The sequence below is a fragment of the Salmo salar genome, chromosome ssa09 (genome assembly GCF_905237065.1).
Source record: "Salmo salar chromosome ssa09, Ssal_v3.1, whole genome shotgun sequence".
NCBI classification, from domain to species: Eukaryota; Metazoa; Chordata; class Actinopteri; order Salmoniformes; family Salmonidae; genus Salmo; species Salmo salar.
The window spans coordinates 139,283,799-139,303,296 of NC_059450.1; the positions used below are offsets into that span (position 1 = coordinate 139,283,799).

Here is a 19,498-nt window from a genome sequence, read left to right on the forward strand (position 1 = left end):
GTTGGTGGCAGCATCATGCTGTGGGGGGATGTTTTCCATCGGCAGGTACTGGGAAACTGGTCAGAATTGAAGGAATGATGGATGGCGCTAAATACAGGGAAATTCTTGAGGGAAACCTGTTTCAGTCTTCCAGAGATTTGAGACTGGGATGGAGGTTCACCTTCCAGTAGGACAATGACCCCAAGCATACTGCTAAAGCAACACTCGAGTGGTTTAACCTGTTTGGGATAGGGGGCAGTATTTTCACGGCCAGATAAAAAAAACGTACCCTATTTAATCTGGTTACTACTCTTGCCCAGAAACTAGAATATGCATATAACTAGTAGATTTGGATAGAAAACACTCTAATGTTTCTAAGACTGTTTGAATGGTGTCTGTGAGTATAACAGAACTCATATGGCAGGCAAAAACCTGAGAAGATTCCAGGCAGGAAGTGGAATAGTCTAGTCAAAGCCAATACATCAATCCAATTGAGAATCTGTGGTATGACTTAAAGATTGCTGTACACCAGCGGAACCCATCCAACTTGAAGGAGCTGGAGCAGTTTTGCCTTGAAGAAGGGGCAAAAATCTCAGTGGCTAGATGTGCCAAGCTTATAGAGACATACCCCAAGAGACATGCAGCTGTAATTGCTGCAAAAGGTGGCTCTACAAAGTATTGACTTTGGGGGGGATAGTTATGCACGCTCAAGTTCAGTTTCTGTCTTCATTTCTTGTTTGTTTCACAAATAACACATTTATTTTCAAAGTGGTAGGCATGTTGTGTAAATCAAATGATACAAAGCCCCAAAAAAATCAAATAGGGGGTGAATACCTTCGCAGGCCACTGTTTGCACTTAAAATAGTGAACTGAGGACACTTATCCCCGTTGTTTATTTTCATGCCAGCCATGTAGGCTATACTCCTGTTGTAAAGATAAGTAACATGCTTCATTTTAAGAAAGCTTAGAAATAAATATAGTAGGCCTAGCCTAAAGAAAGCTGATCCTCCTATTTTTAGTAGAGGCCATCACTGTTTTATCACGCAATTGCATAGCCTATTGAAATGTTGCACAACATGAGCTCATGGGACTTATGAAGTGTGATTAGATTTTCGAATACATTTGCATTGATGTCAGAGTGATTAGATGGATAGAGTGCTGAGTACCAGGCAGTTAGCAAGTTTTGTAGGCTACTAATGACCATCAGCAGCATTACAGCTTGGAGAAGCCTAATTACCGTGACTAAACGGTTATGTGGAATTTGACTGCCTTCATGACACGTGACCGCCTGGAAATACTGTCACAGCAACAGTCCTAGACATGATTTGGGAAGGCACACCTGTCTATATAAAAAGGTCCCACAGTTGACTGTGCATGTCAGAGCAAAAACCAAGCCATGAGGTCAAAGGAATTGTCTGTATAACTCAGAGACAGGATTGTGTCGAGGCACCGATCTGGGGAAGGGTACCAAAACATTTCTGAAGCATTGAAGGTCCCCAAGAACACGGTGGCCTCCGTCATTCCTAAATGGAAGAAGTTTGGAACCACCAAGACTCTTCCTGGAACTGGCTGTTTGGACAAACTGAGCAATTGGGGGTGAAGGGCCTTGGTCAAGGAGGTGACCAAGAACCCAATGGTCACTCTGAAAGAGCTCCAGAGTTCCTCTGTGGAGATGGGAGAACCTTCCAGAAGGACAACCATCTCCGCAGCACTCCACCAATCAGGCCTTTATGGTAGAGTGGCCAGACGGAAGCCACTCAGCTAAAGGCACAAGACAGCCCGCTTGGAGTTTGCCAAAAGGCACCTAAAGGATTCTCAGACCATGACAAACAAGATTCTCTGGTCTGATGAAACCAAGAGTGAACTCTTTGGCCTGAATGCCAAGCGTCATGACTGGAGGAAACCTGGCACCATCCCTACGGTGAAGCATGGTGGTGGCAGCATCATGCTGTGGGGATGTTTTTCAGCGGCAGGGGCTGGGAGACTAGTCAAGATCGAGGGAAAGATGAACAGAGAAAAGTACAGAGAGATCCTTGATGAAAACCAGAGTGCTCAGGACCTCAGACTGGGGCGAAGGTTCACCTTCCAACAGGACAACGACCCTACACACACAGTGGCTTCGGGACAAGCCCAGCCAGAGCCTGGAATTGAACCCAATCTAAAATCTCTGGAGACCTGAAAATAGCTGTGCAGCGACGCTCCCCATTCAACCTGACAGAGCTTGAGAGGATCTGCAGAGAAGAATGGGAGTAACTCCCCAAACACAGGTGTGCCAAGCTTGTAGCATCATACCGAAGAGGACTCTAGGCTGTAATCGCTTCCAAAGGTGCTTCAACAAAGTACTGAGTGAAGGGTCTGAATATTTATGTACATTTGCACACAAAAAAAATTCACCAAACCCGTTTTTGCTTTGCCATTCTGGGGTATATTGCGTAGATTAATGAGGGGAAAAAACGATTTAATCCATTTAAGAATAAGGCTGTGTTGTAACAAAATGTGGAAGTCGTCAAGGGGTCTGAATACTTTCCGAATGCACCGTACGTGTTACAGGTGTGTTCATCTACATAGATTATGCCCAAACGTGTGTGTGTGTGTGTGTGCGTGTGTGACTGACCGGTCACAGGAGCAGGCCACCATCAGACTGAGGAGGTTGTAGATTATGAAGGTGAAGATGACAGCTGTGATGGTTCCTCGAGGTATGGAGTAGCTAGGGTTCTTCAGGTCACCTGGGACACAGCACAACACCAGGTCAGACACACACGTCTCTGATCTCTTGGATAACTCCTGAACAACCCCTTTGAAAACTGAGCAGCTAAATTGAAATTCCATCTCTCCACCCATTGATCAAACATCCATTTCTTACCTGACATGTTGGATCCGGCCATGATGCCTGTGCACCCGTTAAACATGACAGCAAACACCGTAGCAAAGGACATCATGGTTCCTGTTGTGTAGTCCACAGCATAATCAGCTAGGGAAGGGGGGGATTTAGAAATCAATTCAATCAGCTCCATGTCCGAATCCACCCCAAATTCAGATATTAACAAAAAACATGGAATTGATGAACATACATGCCTCTTGGAATTCAAAAAGTACAGAAGTGCCATATCTCGCCATCGCAGGTTCAACTATAGTTTGTGTTACATATAAAAGCCATTGACTTTTAACCCACTTCTCATTGCCACTGTAAAGCTTACCCTCCAAACAAAGTGTGTCATTTTGTTGCCAACAGGGTCTTTGAAGGTGCTGTGTGTGTCAGTGTGACTGAGTTATGGCGATTAGCAGGGTAATCATGAGGTTGATTTCCACACTGAAAATAAATCCCTCAGCTCAGTGAGGTTGGTATGTTATGGTGGAAATGGGGAGCCAAAGGATATTTACGATACCCACTAATTACAACTAAATAATGAATTACCTTTTTCACTGCCAGCAACCCTGGTAAACATTGAGCAAAACAAGAGGCTTAAACCTATAATTGGTGTGCGTGTGTCTAAGATAATAAACAAGTAAATTCTGCCACCATAAAGTATGCATAACTGACATTACTAGCCTGTTCAACCTCTTTCGTATTGTCTGAGATCCCTAAAGATTGGAAAGCTTCCGCGGTCATCCCCCTCTTCGAAGGGGGAGACACTTGACTCAAATTGTTACAGACCTATATCCATCCCGCCCTGCCTTTCTAAAGTCTTCGAAAGCCAAGTTAAACAGATCACAGGCCATTTCGAATCCCACCGTACCTTCTCCGCTATGCAATCTGGTTTCCGAGCTGGTCATGGGTGCACCTCAGCAACGCTCAATGTCCTAAACTATATAATAACCGCCATCGATAAGAGACAGTACTGTGCAGCCGTATTCATCGACCAGGCCAAGGCTCTCGACTGTCAATCACCGCATTCTTATCAGCAGACTCAATAGCCTTGGTTTCTCAAATGACTGCCTCGCCTGGTTCACCAACTACTTCACAGAGTTCAGTGTGTCAAATCAGAGGGCCTGTTGTCCGGACCTCTGGCAGTCTATGGGGGTGCCACAGGGTTCAATTCTCGGGCTGACTCTTTTCATATCAATGATGTCGCTCTTGCTGCTGGGGATTCTCTGATCCACCTCTATGCAGACGACACCATTCTGTATACATCTGGCCCTTCTTTGGACACTGTGTTAACAAACCTCCAAACAAGCTTCAATGGCATTCAACACTCCTTCCGTGGCCTCTAACTGCTCTTAAATGCAGGTAAAACTAAATGCATGCTCTGCAACCGATCGCTGCCTGCACCCGCCCGCCCAGCATCACTACTCTGGACGGTTCTGACTTACCTAGGTGTCTGATTAGACTAAACTTTCCTTCCAGACTCACATTAAGCATCTCCAATCCAAAATTAAATCTATAAATCAGGTTCCTACTTCGCAACAATGTCCTCACTCATGCTACCAAACATACCCTTGTAAAACGTACTATCCTACCGATCCTTGACTTCAGGCGATGTCATTTACGAAATAACCTCCAACACTCTACTCAGAAAATTGGATGTAGTCTATCACAGTGCCATCCGTTTTGTCACTAAAGCCCCATATACTACCCACCACTGCGACCTGTATGCTCTCGCTGGCTGGCCCTCACTACATATCCGTCGCCAAACCCACTGGCTCCAGGTCATCTATAAGTCTTTGCTAGGCAAAACCCCCACCTCATCCCAGCTCACGGGTCACCATAGCAACACCCACCCGTAGCACGCGCTCCAGCAGGTATATTTCACTGGTCATCCCCAAAGCCAACACCTCCTTTCCTTCCAGTTCTCTGCTGCCAATGACTGGAACGAATTGCATGTCACTGAAGCTGGAGACTTACATCTCCCTCACTAACTATAAGCATCAGCTGTCCGAGCAGCTTACCAATCACTGTACCTGTACACAGCCCATCTGTAAACAGCCCACCCAACTACTTCATCCCCATATTGTTATTTTTTTGTTACTCTTTTGCACCCCAGTATCTCTATCCCATGTGGAACTCTGTTGTTGTTTTTGTCACACTGCTTTGCTTTATCTTGGCCAGGTCGCAATTGTAAATGAGAACTTGTTCTCAACTGGCCTACTTGCTTAAAAAAATTGTTTAAAAAATTATAATTATAACATGAGACAACACTCACATGCTTATGCTCACACTAATAATGCTTTGCTATATTAAATTCTTTAAAGATGCACTATGCAGAAATTGCTCCGCCATTTCCTGGTTGCTAAAATTCTAATTACAGTTTGTGAGAAAACAAACAAGCATAGTGTAGAGAATCTTGTACCATCTAAACTGCTGTGAAATATACATTCCATAAACCAAAAATATTGTATTACCAGCTGTTTGAAGCGGGTGTAGAAAACTGAAAGCAAATGACGAATGAAACTTAAGAGCGTGAAGCATAGAAATAGCGCACATAGAACACATCTACTGCTTCTTAGACTTGCTTTCAATGCAAATTACAGATCTATTACACACACTTCTATGTGAATTTGGTAGGGGCACCCAAAAAGTTACATATTGCAGCTTAAATCAAGTGCAATTCTATTTAGAATGACACATTCATTAAGCACACAGATTTATATTGGTGCACAGCACTCACACATGACGACCCCCCCCCGCCATCGCGCAGACAGACCCCCTTTCTCACCATCCAGGTTGCCCAGGAGTGTGTTCAGTTTAAAGCCGGTGAAGTTGGCCATGGTCGGTGGCTGTGGCCCCGTGCTGTTGTGGATGGGCGGAGCGGCGGGCAGGAGGATGGTGCGTGGGCGCACGGCAAAGAAGCTGATAAAGATGGTGGCCAGCACCAGCATGACCACCAGGAAGATGATGAAGGAGGCTTTGGCGTAGATCTCTGCCCCCACCAGACACACAAGCAAGCAGAGGAGGAGGATGCCGGTGGCATAGAGCAACGACCACCAGTACCCCGCTGGCAACACCTGGAGGGAACCCGCTGGGCTCACCCCATCTGGAGAGGGAAAGGAGAGATGGGGGTGAGAAGAGGAGGTGAGGTAAGTGAGGGGGTTTGTAGGTTAAAAGGTGAGGAGGTTGATGAGAAGATGAGGGAGTGAAGGAATGAGGTGATAGTTGAAACAGACCATGAAAAGGTCAAAGGGTTGTAATCCAATTCCATTTAAATTGTTCAGTTTGATTCAATAAGCTTTCAAAATGGGCATGTCATGCATGAGTAGACATTGTCAAAGCAGATTAGTTTTACATCAAATACAATATACTAAAAAAGTAGTCTGGCAATATAAACAGAGCACAGGTTGGTATTTATTGGGATGACTCATGTACTGGAGGCAGCTCTGCAGGGTTGTCACTAGCTGGCACAGCAAAAAGCAATACAATCAGATTTTAAACCTAACCTTAACCACACTGGCAACCTTATGCCTAAGCCTTACCTTTATTAAGATCAAAAAGTAATTATTTGTTTTCATAAATGTATACAATAATTGCCAATTTCGAATTTGCCACTGGCCCATCTAATAGAAATCACTCAGCTCTGCCTCCAGGACAAGATTCATCCGAATAAATATTGACCCACAAACAGAGCAGGAAGAGGGTTAGAGAGTATGGCTGTATACCTTCTGGAAGCCCGAAAGTTGCTACTATGGCCTCGACCAGACCCAGGATATAGAGGGCACTGCTACACACATTAGCCAGGAAGAACATGACGCCTAGACTGCCCCCAAACTCTGGCCCCAACGCACGACTTATCATGTCTGGGGGAGGAGGGGGTTAAGGCTGGGATACACAGGAGTTAAGAGTGAGTGTGTATGTGGACACTATAATGAAGTGAAGGCCTTTAAACTGTGAACGTCATCAGGCACTGAAAGAAATAGGCCCAGGCACAGATTCCCATCCTCCTCTCACACACTCACCATGTGTCTTACAGATAAAGTGAAAACAATACCAGCCATTCACTGACACACACACAAATATCTATACATTGAGGAATGCAATGCTACATTAATGAAACTGAAAGAGCACTGTAAGGTGGAGTGTGTGTGTACAGCAAATGGGCCTGAAATGACATGTCTATACATCTATCATGTACAGCTGTGTGTGTATTGCTGAGGAGGATACAGTAGGCCCCTCCTGCGTCCAGAGCTCCATTGGTTGAGATGGCACACACAGACAGCACGGTCATACTGATGATGAAGTAGGCCACTAAGAACATGGCTATGGCCTGATACAGCCCACACTGGCCCACCACGAAACCTGACGGGAGAGGAGAGAACACAAGGACCACACTACGGTTTAACATTTCAAATCATCTCAAAGTCTCTAACAGGAACTGGGTTTGGTGGTTTAACAACTTCCTTACAGCAAGTTGGACCTTGGAATTTACAGTAATTGTCAACAAGAACATGCAGTGGGGAATTCTCATTGGCTTTCACCTTCACTATACAGTTGAGACAGCAGTTTGACCCTCCTCCCCCAATGCGAAGTCACACAGTAATTATTCATCAAAACACCATGCCAAGGCATCCAGTTATGTTTAAGAAATGTTTTTCAATGTCACACACATTCAAATCAGTTTAGACTGACAATAGCCTATGGCAAAATACCAAACTTCTACAATGCTACCATTTCCTTGCAACATTCAACAATAGGTCAAAATGCAGAACAAGTTACTTCATGCTTTTAACCAAAACAGAAGTCATCCAATTCACTGTACACCACTCCTATGCATTGGAACAGAAGTGCCATATTGTTCCATATAAGGTATAATGCAGTGCTTATGTTATGTGGAATGGCATTCTTGTCTCTCAAACTAGTGGCTGTTTAACGTTTGCGTGTCTACACCCCAGCAGCTGAGGTATCATGAGACAGGGAGCAAGACAGAGTGGAACACACCAAGGCAAGCGAGAGAACACTCACAGACAGTCCACTGTACTTACCGTGAGAACTCTGATAGAATAAAACACCTCTGAACAAAGAAAACAGATGAGAGACATTGAGGAATGGTGATTGTGTTTGTAAACATATCTTCAGATGAATTGTGAATACATTAGGGATAGGGATGTCATTATTGCCATCAGAGATATTGGACCTCCGAGCTCTGCATCATGTGAATGTGATTAATGGCTCGAGACTGAAGTTATAGCGCAAGTAAATAATCAATTTCTTGCAAGAACTACATTTTACTCCATATTGTTAATCCACTTGAAACTACTATATTCCTCCAGTAAGAAAATTGTTGTCGTACATATTTACACATGTATCATCATGACTATGACCCCATAACAATCCATTCCCAATGTGTCACGGGATGCACTCACTACAGTAGGCTCTACCCGTTAACCTACTTTTATCTCCACACCCTTGTACTGTAACACACCAAGGGACTTAAGTGGCAAAAGGGTAATTCCACCAAGTGGAACTTGGTCAACAAGAAAAAAAAACTTGATTTCACCAAATTTGAAAATCCTGTCATAAAGAGCACTTTCAACACGTTCCCATCTCGAGGTTAAAAACAAAAATGACTATAGTAAGTGCCAAATAAAGATCTTAAATCATCCATAAATCCCCGTGTGACAGAGGGAATGGAAGCTTGTTGTGTGCATCAGGGAGGTGCAAATAAATGCAAGCTTCACAAAAAAATGGTTTAGACAGGTTAGACATTTTTATCTATGACTAAAAGGGTTGACGTGCTCTGCCGACCAGCTCGGTTTTCCATCACAAAACACCAGAAAATGGCCAATGAGAGTCGAACCAGGTAAACTGCTTTTACACTACTTAAAAAGCAATATGTGCAACATAATAAAACGAGAGTTCAATTCACGTAACAGGATTGACCTTAAAATGGAGGGACAGATGTAAATAAATCACTACCGAATAAAACAAAAAATACATGGGTTTCCATCGCATTTTCAACTCTACTGATGGTTTTCTAAAAATGTTAAATAATAATATAGCGAGTGTGCCATCTCCAGTATTGGCACTTGTGTTGTAGCCAACAGCGCAGCGCAAGTATAGCCTACATGATGTGGGTATTATTGACAAAATAGATTATTTTGACAAACGGCAGCCAAGTATCGATGATCATGTCACCAGAATAAGCCCCGCGATATTTATTGGAAATGAGCATTAATCTCATCACATTGCACTTTCACCACCCTGTGAAGTTCATCGTCATTTATTTTATTTGTAGTCTAATAAACTGCATGCCTTTCCGATTAGTTTAACTCGTCATCGCGTGACTCCCAAGTTTACTTCGATTAGATGCTTATTATAGCAATATTTGCGAATAAAATCGTTTCCACCTACATCTTGCACAATTCATTTTACCGAAACAAAAATATCCCACCTCGTCTAACGTATTTTGTTTTGTCGACATTTGCAAAGTTTCCCGAAAAGTGTGTCTCCATCAGGCCTGTCATTACATTTTTCAATCAGGAATGTTGAATAAAATTATATTTTAACGTAAAAATATAATTGTATTTAACATTCTGGCTTGTAGAGGTCGTGAGAGTTACTAGTAACTTTCCAGATTCAAACGCTAATTTCTGCCCGATGTAGAATTCAATGCAAGTCAACTTCGGGTTTCCAGGCAACAACTGGCTCAAAGTTACCAACACAGGCCTATAATAAAGCTATTTTGTGGACATTGTAATAAATAACAGTAGGCTATAACGTTACTCACCAATTCGTAGGAAGACCACCACGCTGAACATAGACAGCAAGGTGGGTATCACCACACCAAAGAATGTGGAGAGCTTTTTGGGCCGGCTGTGGTGCGCCGACTTCCGTCTGGAAACTGCCGGGGACTGCTCCACAGCCTCCCTGGCAAGACACGGCTGATGCTCCCCCGACTGCTCATTTACACTCGTGGAGAGGCGATAGTGCAGGAGTGGTGTCCTCTCCGACATGGCAAAGCTGCTGTTGGCTAGTACGACTAACCAGAACTTAAAAACACCCTGTCACCAATTGTGTCGGTTTTATCAACTAAACTAGTTTCTAGAATTCACTCTCAAACATAGAAGCAAAAATCAGTGCGCATGACTTTACTACGACATTGTTTTCTCAAATCATGTAAACAGACGCTGAACAACATTGTCACGCTACAATCGGAATGCTAATCAATATAGTTTGCCTACCTCGATATTAGAAATACAGTTTCTCCTCGTGTGGCCTAACCCCACTTGAAATCAGAGAAAACACTATATTGTAGTGGGCCTACATTACAAACCCCACACTATCGTAAAAGTTGTGCGTCGCATTTGTTGGAACTTTCCAACAATCCGTGAACATTGTGAAGCTTGAGCCATTTAGGTCACGTAATCATACAGCAAATGTTCAAAATAAAAGTCCCCCCTCAAGTAACCTAACGTAGCAGGGGTAAAATAAAGACCTGAGCGGAGTTTTCAGTGGAAGGGAACTTAGGTTGAAGATACTGTATCCCTAAAAACTGAATGCATCCGGTTGTTACCATCGCCAGAACAACCGAATGCATCCAGTTGTTACCATCACCAGAACAACCGAATGCATCCGGTTGTTACCATCGCCAGAACAACCGAATGCATCCAGTTGTTACCATCGCCAGAACAACCGAACGCATCCAGTTGTTGTTACGGAGTCTAGTTGATAGGTAATCGACTAGCCGGACTGTTCCCCGGACTCCGCGTGTAGGGATTTGTACAATGCATGAACAAGGCTATTGAACTAGACATTGGTGTCTGTCTTTATTACTTTATCCAATATATCATACAGAAACATGGTATCAGAAGTGGCTCGAAAACCATACGTTTGTTATTTTTGTAGCTAAGTACAGTATAGGCGCGGTTACGTTCCATATGCGAACACTCGCCGATTCCTACTCACAACACTGATCAACTAGTTGTTAGCTGGTTAGCTAGCATCACTACCTACCTCGATGACTGAAGGCAAAGAAGTCTCCTATTCCATCGCTATGGCAGCGAACATTCCGCCACCTAATCCCATGGTTCTCACAGGGGACTGGAATACTAATTGGGACAATTTCAGGGATGAATTCGAGGACTATGCGCTGGCGACCGGTCTACATGAGAAACCCAACGAGGTACAAGCGGCAACTCTGAGGAGTTTAATGGGCAGCGAATGCAGGCATATCTACCGGCACAATCTCACCCTCACAGCGCGACAACAGTGTGATGCAAAGGCTATATTGGATGCATTGGAGAATTACTTCAAACCCGCCAGAAACGTAATTTACGAGCGGTTCGTTTTCGGAAGCTGCAAACAGGAAGAGGGTGAGTCAGTACACAACTTTGTAACCCGTTTGAGAGAAAAATCCGCCACTTGTGAATACGGGGGATTGAAAGATGAATTGATTCGTGACAAAATAGTACTGGGAATTGCAAATGAGGATACACGCCGGCGTCTACTGAGAGAGAGAGGCTTAACATTAGTAACTGCCATCGAAATGTGCCGCACTGCTGAAGTCACTGACATGAGAATGAGAGCAATGGAAATCGAAACCCCACGCTCCGACGTTGACACTGTTCACGCTGTTGCTAGGCAGACATTCAGGCAAAACCAATCAAGGCAGAGTAATTCACCACGAACGGTGAACACAGAGAGCCCAGTAGCATGTATATACTGTGGGAATACGCACACACGTGGCAAAGAGCACTGCCCTGCCTATGGAAAACCATGCAGAGCTTGTGGAACTAATAATCACTTTGCAAAAGTGTGTCTCAAAAGCAAAAGAAGGGTGAGTGAGGGCAAGATTCACTGTGTTGATGATGTCACTCAATGTTCAGGGCTGAACAGTGAAAGTAACATTTACATGCATGAATCCATTGGGGCTGTACACTCAAGAGGGAAGAAATGGTTTGTGACACTACGATTACACAACAAGCAACAACAATGTCAACTGGATTCCGGTGCTACATGCAACGTAATGAGCTACAAAGACAAAATCAATCTGGCACCTGACACGCATCTATTGCCCAGCGATACTAGACTAAAGCTGTACTCAGGAGAGCTAATGAGCTCTATGGGCACCTTTGAGACCGAATGTGTTATTCGGGGACGCAAACACAAGCTGGAGTTTGAGATTGTGAAAACCAGTCAACATCCTCTCCTCTCAGGCTCTACATGCGAACGCCTGGGACTGATGCAGTTCACTGTACCAAATGACCTGCACATTGTGGATCATGTCCAGCATGGACCCCTGTCCAAAGAACAACTACTCAACAGATATGACGATGTATTCAACATGCCCGTTGAATCAGTGCCTGGTGAGGTACACTTTGAAGTGGATGAGAGCATCACTCCAGTCCAGTGTGCTCCTCGCAATGTGCCCATTGCAATGAAAGTGGCTGTGAAGGCCCAGCTGGACAAGTATGAGGCCGATGGCCACATGACATCTGTGACCGAACCAACTGACTGGATCAGCAATATGGTCATAGTGAAAAAACCAGAGAAGCTGAGGGTCTGCATCGACCCAAAGCATCTGAACCAAGCATTGAAACGATCCCACTACATCATGCCGACACTAGAGGATGTCCTCTACAAGCTTCCCAAGGCCAGGATTTTCACCTTGGTGGATGCCCGAGATGCATTCCTTCAATGCAAGCTGGACGAAGAAAGCAGCTTCATGACTACCTTCTGGACCCCCTGGGGTCGGAAACGCTGGCTCAAGCTCCCGTTTGGTGTCTCAGTGGCACCTGAGGTATACCAACGCAAGCAGCACGAGTTACTGGCTGGGCTCAAGGGCATTGAACCCATCGCTGATGATGTCCTGATCGTAGGCTGTGGTGACACAGACGATGAAGCAGAACGCGACCACGATGTGAAGCTCCTGGCACTGATGGAGCGCTGTCGAACAGTTAAGCTTCGTCTTGGCCTGAAGAAGCTACAGTTCAAGGTGAAAGACGTCCACTTCCATGGCCACATTCTTTCGGCAAAAGGCCTGAAGCCGGACCCAGACAAGGTCCGAGCGATCCTCGACATGCCAAACCCATCTGATGCAAAAGGAGTACAGCGTCTCATCGGTTTTGCAAACTATCTTGCAAAGTTCATGCCACACCTATCAGCAGTCTGTGAGCCTCTGCGCCGGTTGCTGGACAAAGACACACCATGGCACTGGCTACCCAAGCACGAGGCAGCGGTGCAGGAGATGAAATCTCTGGCTTCATCCATGCCAGTGTTGCGCTACTACGACGTCACGAAGCCTGTCACAATCCAGAGTGACTCCAGTCAAAGGGGACTTGGATGCTGCCTTATGCAGGAAGGCCAACCCGTTGCGTTTGCCTCGAGAGCGCTCACCCCCACCGAACAGAACTATGCACAAATTGAGAAAGAGTGCCTCAGCATCGTCTTCTCTTGCCAGCGATTCCATCACTACTTGTATGGTCGAGAGCTGGTCACCGCTGAAACTGACCACAAACCACTCATTGCCATATTCAGTAAACCTCTCCTCAACGCGCCCAAGAGGCTTCAAAGCATGCTCCTGACTCTGCAAAACTACAGCCTGAAGGTCATTTACAAGCCAGGACCAGAGATGTACATCAGCGACACACTGAGCAGGGCAACGGCACAATGTACAGGCAGAGGCACTGCCTATCAGCGGCAGGCCATCTGTTCGCTACAGCAGGAACAACAAGATGTTCAACAGATCAATCAGGCAGACTACTTAAACGTCACAGATCACCGCCTAGCCCAGATCAGGCAACACACTGACAAGGACGAACACCTACAATCACTGAAGTCCATGGCTCTCGCAGGTTGGCCATACCTGAAAGAGGAGACACCTTTCACAGTGAGAGAATACTGGACCTTTCGAGATGAGATCAGCGTGCAAAATGGCGTCTTGTTCAGAGGTCAGAAGGTCATTATTCCCAAATCACTACGTCCAGAGATGCTTACCCGCATACACTCCAGTCACGTTGGAGGTGACGCATGCTACCGCCAGGCTCGTGAAACATTATACTGGCCAAACATGCAAGCAGAAATTAAAGACTTTGTCAGCAACTGTACCACGTGCAACGAAGTACGCTCATGAACAGCAAAAGGAAACCATGATGTCACACGAACTGCCCACAAGGGCCTGGCAAATCGTCAGCATGGACTTATTCAGCCACAGACAAAAGGACTATCTTCTCATTGTGGATCACTACTCTGACTTTTGGGAAATTGAACTGCTCCCTGACTTGTCTGCAGAGACGGTCATAAAGCGCTGCAAGGCGCAGTTTGCCAGGCAAGGTCAGCCTGACAAGGTAATCACGGACAATGGCCCACAATTCACTGCACAGTTCAAGCGTTTCGCCTCAGAATGGGAGTTTGACCATGTAACCTCCTCTCCAAGACACCCAAAAGCAAATGGCAAGGCAGAGTCAGCTGTCAAGATTGCAAAAAACCTGTTAAGCAGGGCCGCGCGACAGCAACGACCCATGGAAAGCGATCTTACAGTGGAGGAACACACCCACCGAAAACATGGACAGCAGCCCAGCACAACGCCTTCTGTCCAGACGTCTGAAGACTACCATCCCCGTAGCTAACAAGCTACTTGAGCCCCTGCGTCATGGTTGGCGTCACGGACAAACCGCGTCGCAGAAAGCAGCTCGCTAAGTGCTTCTACGACCGGACTGCTCGAGACCTACCAGAACTGGAGGTGGGTGAAACGATAAGGATGAAACCGCTGCCGGGAGACCACACAGGACTTTGGAGGCTGGGCACGTGCCTACAGAGAGTTGCACCACGCTCTTACCTGGTGGATGTTGGTGGCTCCCTCTATCGTCGCAATCGGGTGGATCTGCGCATAGCAGAGCGGACAAACCAGAACACGCCATACACTCACCTAGATGAGATGGATCACAGTCCAGGCCTAAGGGTAAGAGGTGCAGAATTGAGACATGAGCCAACTGAAGGTGAGGCTTCTACCCCACCAAGCTCTCCAGCTCGTGGCCCTAATCCTACCCCTGTCAGAGCCAATACTTACTCACGGGTGGGTCGGCTGTGCAAGCCACCGGACAGGCTTACTCTGTAAGCAAGAGACTGTGTTAACTTGTCCTCCTGTTTATAAAAATAAACATTTAAAAAATAAAAATAAATAAAAGAAAAGAAAATAAAGAAAAAAAGAAAATTTAAAAAGAAAGGAAGATGACAACTGAAGTAAAAAGAAAATGTCATGCGTTCTTAATTGTTATGACTTGATTGTTAAGAATTTAATGTTATGCTGTTATGTTTGCACTTTCTATTGAAAAGGATGATGTTACGGAGTCTAGTTGATAGGTAATCGACTAGCCGGACTGTTCCCCGGACTCCGCGTGTAGGGATTTGTACAATGCATGAACAAGGCTATTGAACTAGACATTGGTGTCTGTCTTTATTACTTTATCCAATATATCATACAGAAACAGTTGTTACCATCGCCAGGACAACCGAAAGCATCCGGTTGTTACCATCGCCAGAACAACCGAACGCATCCGGTTGTTACCATCGCCAGAACAACCGAACGCATCCGGTTGTTACCATCGCCAGAACAACCGAACGCATCCGGTTGTTACCATCGCCAGAACAACCGAACGCATCCGGTTGTTACCATCGCCAGAACAACCGAATGCATCCAGTTGTGGCCTACACCGTTAAGGGTGAGTTTAAAGTTGCTTAAACATACATTTATTGAAAATACAAACAATATATTATTGAAATCAAATAACATTTTTTTTTTTATTATAATGATGATGTTTTACATTATAGTCCCCTGTAAAAAACAACAACAATAACAACACAATAACGACAACAGTAAATGGTTTTTAACTACTATCAACTCGTAACAGAACAGGATTTAAAAGTTTTGAAGTGAACATTTTCACATTGACCCTGTCTAGGGGTAACTTTGGATGGGGCCACAGTGTCCCCTGACCCCGCTTATCTCAGTGCCCAGTCCACCCAGTTGTGCTGCTGATCCAGTTCTACTGTTCTGCCTGCAGCTGAAGACCCCTGACCTAATTCACCAGGTGTGCTACCTTGTCCCGGACCTGCTGTTTCGACCCCTTCTCTCTCTCTCTCGCTCTCTCTCTCTCTCTCTCTCTCTCTCCTGGCCTTGCTGTTTCGACTTCTGAATGCATGGCTATGAAAAGCCAACTGACATTGACTCCTGAGGTTTTGAACTGTTGCACCCTCAAAATACTTTTTTTTTCATTATAGCTCTACACATCAAATGTATATTGTACCATTTAAACTATAGAAGTTGTCAGCCCTGTACATCTGCTTGATATTGTATTTTGGAATCCTCAGACCCTTTAATAATGGGATCTTGTGTCATGTCATGAAGAATTGTGTCATTAGGGTATTTTTTAGAACGCTGTAAATAAGGCCTCTATTGATAATGTCAATTTTACACTTATTAGGACAATCTTCCTGGTATGACACTGGATCTTATTAGTAGGGGGTCAAAGTATACTAAAATACCTCTGTTTATTGGTGACAACTTCTCTAGTTTAAATGGTGCAGTAGAAATTAGATGTGGATAGCTATAATGAAAAAAAAAGTGAAAGTAGGTCAACTAACAAAAAAGTATCTAATGTGGTTAATCTTCCTGGTATGACACTGGATCTTATTAGTAGAGGGACTGATGATTCTAAAACATCCCCCTTTATTGGTGATCATTTATAGAGTTTTAACAGTACATTAGCAAACAGCTGTATAGGGCTGTAATGAAGGCCTCTAATGAGAATGTATTTTTTGGTCAGTGGTCACAGTAGCTTTCTGCTGATAAAAGATACTTTTGCGGTCAATCTTAATGGTATGAAACTGGATCTTATTAGTAGAGGATCTGAAATACCCCCCTTTAATGCTGATGACTTCTATAGTTAAAAATACATGTTATAGAATCAAACATCTGTAGATCATCGATCACATTTATTTCATAAAGCCCTTCTTACGTCAGCAGTTGTCACAAAGTGTTTTACAGATACCCAGCTTAAAACCCCAAAGAGCAAGCAATGAAGATGCAGAAGCACAGTGGCTAGGAAAAACGCCATAGAAATCAGGAACCTACTGTAGGAAGAAACCTAGAGAGGAACCAGGCTCTATATTTTTTGTCTTTTCAATAAATGTATGTTTAAGTGACTTTAAACTATATATGTTTTGTCGTTTTAAATCAAAAAACGTCCTCTAACAGTCAAGTAACATTTTTTCAGGGGCACTTTGTTATTAGAAAATTAGCGTATGATTATGTGAAGTTAATGGCACTAGCTTTGTGATGCTGGCCGTGTTCGAGAGCATCAAATCCATGATGCATTGTGGGTAAATGGTGACTGACTGACTGATCCACAAAGTAGTTATTTAGTATGCAAGGTGATTTGTAGATCAGTCAGTCGGCAATTGCCTCCGTTTACTTAAAGCCCATTGTCTTCAAGTAAACGGAGGACTTTTATTTTGAAGCTATTTGCTCTATTTGGGACCCGTTGATGTTGCTTATTGGCACTGATTTCACGGAGCTCAATCCGTTGGCTAGATTTATCATGTGACGCCAGGATTTTCCAGATTGTCATCTGATCATATGAGCCAGCCCGTTCGTCCAATCAACTCTCTCCAATTTGTAAATGCACTTTGGTTATGTCTTAAAATATTACATTGTAACAACCTCCATGTCTTACTTCCTTATTACTGGAAACTGTATCGATACGAAAATTGACACCTGTTTAGACTCAACAAGTGACATTGTATCGTTGTAATAAATTAGCCTACAGTAATTCCGTTGCGGTTAGCTAATCCTTCTATTTACCATGGAATTGCAACCTAAAAACGGCCAAATAAATCACTGAGTCCAACACTGATACCCAAAATGCACACTCTTGGATTAGATTTAATCTTATACTGATGTAGTCTATAAATAGAAACCAAGGGTAGGCTAACTGTTATAACATTCCATGTAACAGTCTGTATCATGAAAGTAAAAAAATACAGAAATAATAAGAAAAAAAAAATCGACAAGGACACTTTAATATCAATCATTATACCCAGAGAGAGATACATATAGAATATGACACACAAACTCTTTCTCCCTCTCTCGACATTTTCATTCAGTCTTTTGGCTCAACTTTTTCCAACCCACTCATTCTTCAAAAGTATGCCTTTGATTTATATTCCTCTTCCATTCTTCCAATCAGTGCAGTAATCCATTTTAACCAACTATATTTCCACCATGGATGTTTCTTTCCCTCCTGACATGGCTGTGAAAATCCATGCATGTTAGGCTACCTTTACTCTGTTGATATTCCCATTTGAGAAAATAATATAGCACGTCTTCTTCCAATTTGGCACTGAGGGACTTTAAAGTCAGGGCAAAAAGTCTTTAGAATTGTCTAATCTAATAAGAGCATAGGTCCAGTCTCTTTGGTATTGGTTTCTCGAATAGTGCCTGCTTCTGATAGAGCACAATAGTAATGGCGTCTTTTTGTAGACACGAACTCTGCCATAGCTCGTTGGCCAAAGCCTATGGGGAAATGAATGGGGCTTTTGTAGGGTTTTTGGATAAACGCTGAAAATAAGGTCTGTGGTAAACACAGGTTTAGGAGACATAAACGTTTTGTTCTATGAGATCATTTTCATTAGCTAACGTCACTTTTTCTGAATTTTGATGCATTTTTTAAATCAAAACTAGCACATAATGCACGTAAAGGCTTCAAAATGCAGAAATGTCAGGTTAACTGACTGATATAATCTCATAGAACAAAACGTATAAGATCTCCTAAACCTGTGTTAACCCCATTCTTTCCACATTTCCCCCATATGAATGGTCGAACGAAACAGAAGTAACTCATTCCTAGTTTTTAGGACTACAAGCTGGCGAGCTCTATAGAAGACAGTTGTAGCCTACCTACTCAGATTGCACCTTCTCGTCAACAGGTACGGCACATGTCATAATGTATATCACCAGAAAGGGGCGAAACACTGCCATGTAGTACAGACAGCCTCCACCAGGGAGTGCTAGTGCAGTCTTCTGGTCACTCTAGATTCCTCAACCAGTTCAGCCTTGATAAAATGGGAGAGAGAGAAGAAATCCCAGGCTATTATCCCTGATCACCGACAACGGCGAGACAGCCTATAAGGAGGAGGTCAGACACCTGGCAGTGTAGTGCCAGGACAACAACCTCTCTCAACGTGAGCAAGACAAAGGACATGATCGTGGACTACAGGAAAAGGAGGGCCGAACACGCTCCCATTCAAATCGAGGGGGCTGCAGTGGAGAGGGTCGAGAGCTTCAAGTTCCTTGGTGTCGACATCACCAACAAACAAACTACCAAAAACACCAATACAGTCGACAATGCCTATTCCCCCTTAGGAGACTGAAAAGATTTGTCATGAGTCCCCAGAATTTTCTAAAAGTTCTTCAGCTGCACCATAGAGAGCATCCTGACTGGTTGCATCACCGCCTGGTATGGCAACTGCTCGGCATCCGACCGTAAGGCGCTACAGAGGGGAGTGGGTATGGCCCAGTACATCACTTGAGTGACTCCAGTCACCCAAGTCATAGACCTATCTCTCTGCTACCACATAGCAAGCGGTACCGGA

The 19,498-nt window shown here is 44.2% G+C and overlaps 1 protein-coding gene across 1 annotated transcript in view; it reads right to left on the reverse strand.

Annotated features, from left to right (window-relative positions):
* LOC106613052 (solute carrier family 12 member 9) overlaps positions 1-10,264 on the reverse strand; it is a 54,361-nt gene extending 44,097 nt beyond the window's left edge. The window contains exons 1-6 of the mRNA XM_045724701.1: positions 9,636-10,264; positions 7,073-7,207; positions 6,571-6,708; positions 5,634-5,951; positions 2,843-2,950; positions 2,594-2,705 (exon numbers count right to left, since the gene is read on the reverse strand). Coding sequence (XP_045580657.1) covers positions 2,594-2,705; positions 2,843-2,950; positions 5,634-5,951; positions 6,571-6,708; positions 7,073-7,207; positions 9,636-9,861 — 1,037 coding nt within the window. The 5' untranslated portion in view covers positions 9,862-10,264. The remainder of the gene's footprint in view (positions 1-2,593; positions 2,706-2,842; positions 2,951-5,633; positions 5,952-6,570; positions 6,709-7,072; positions 7,208-9,635) is intronic.
* Positions 10,265-19,498: the final 9,234 nt, after the last annotated feature.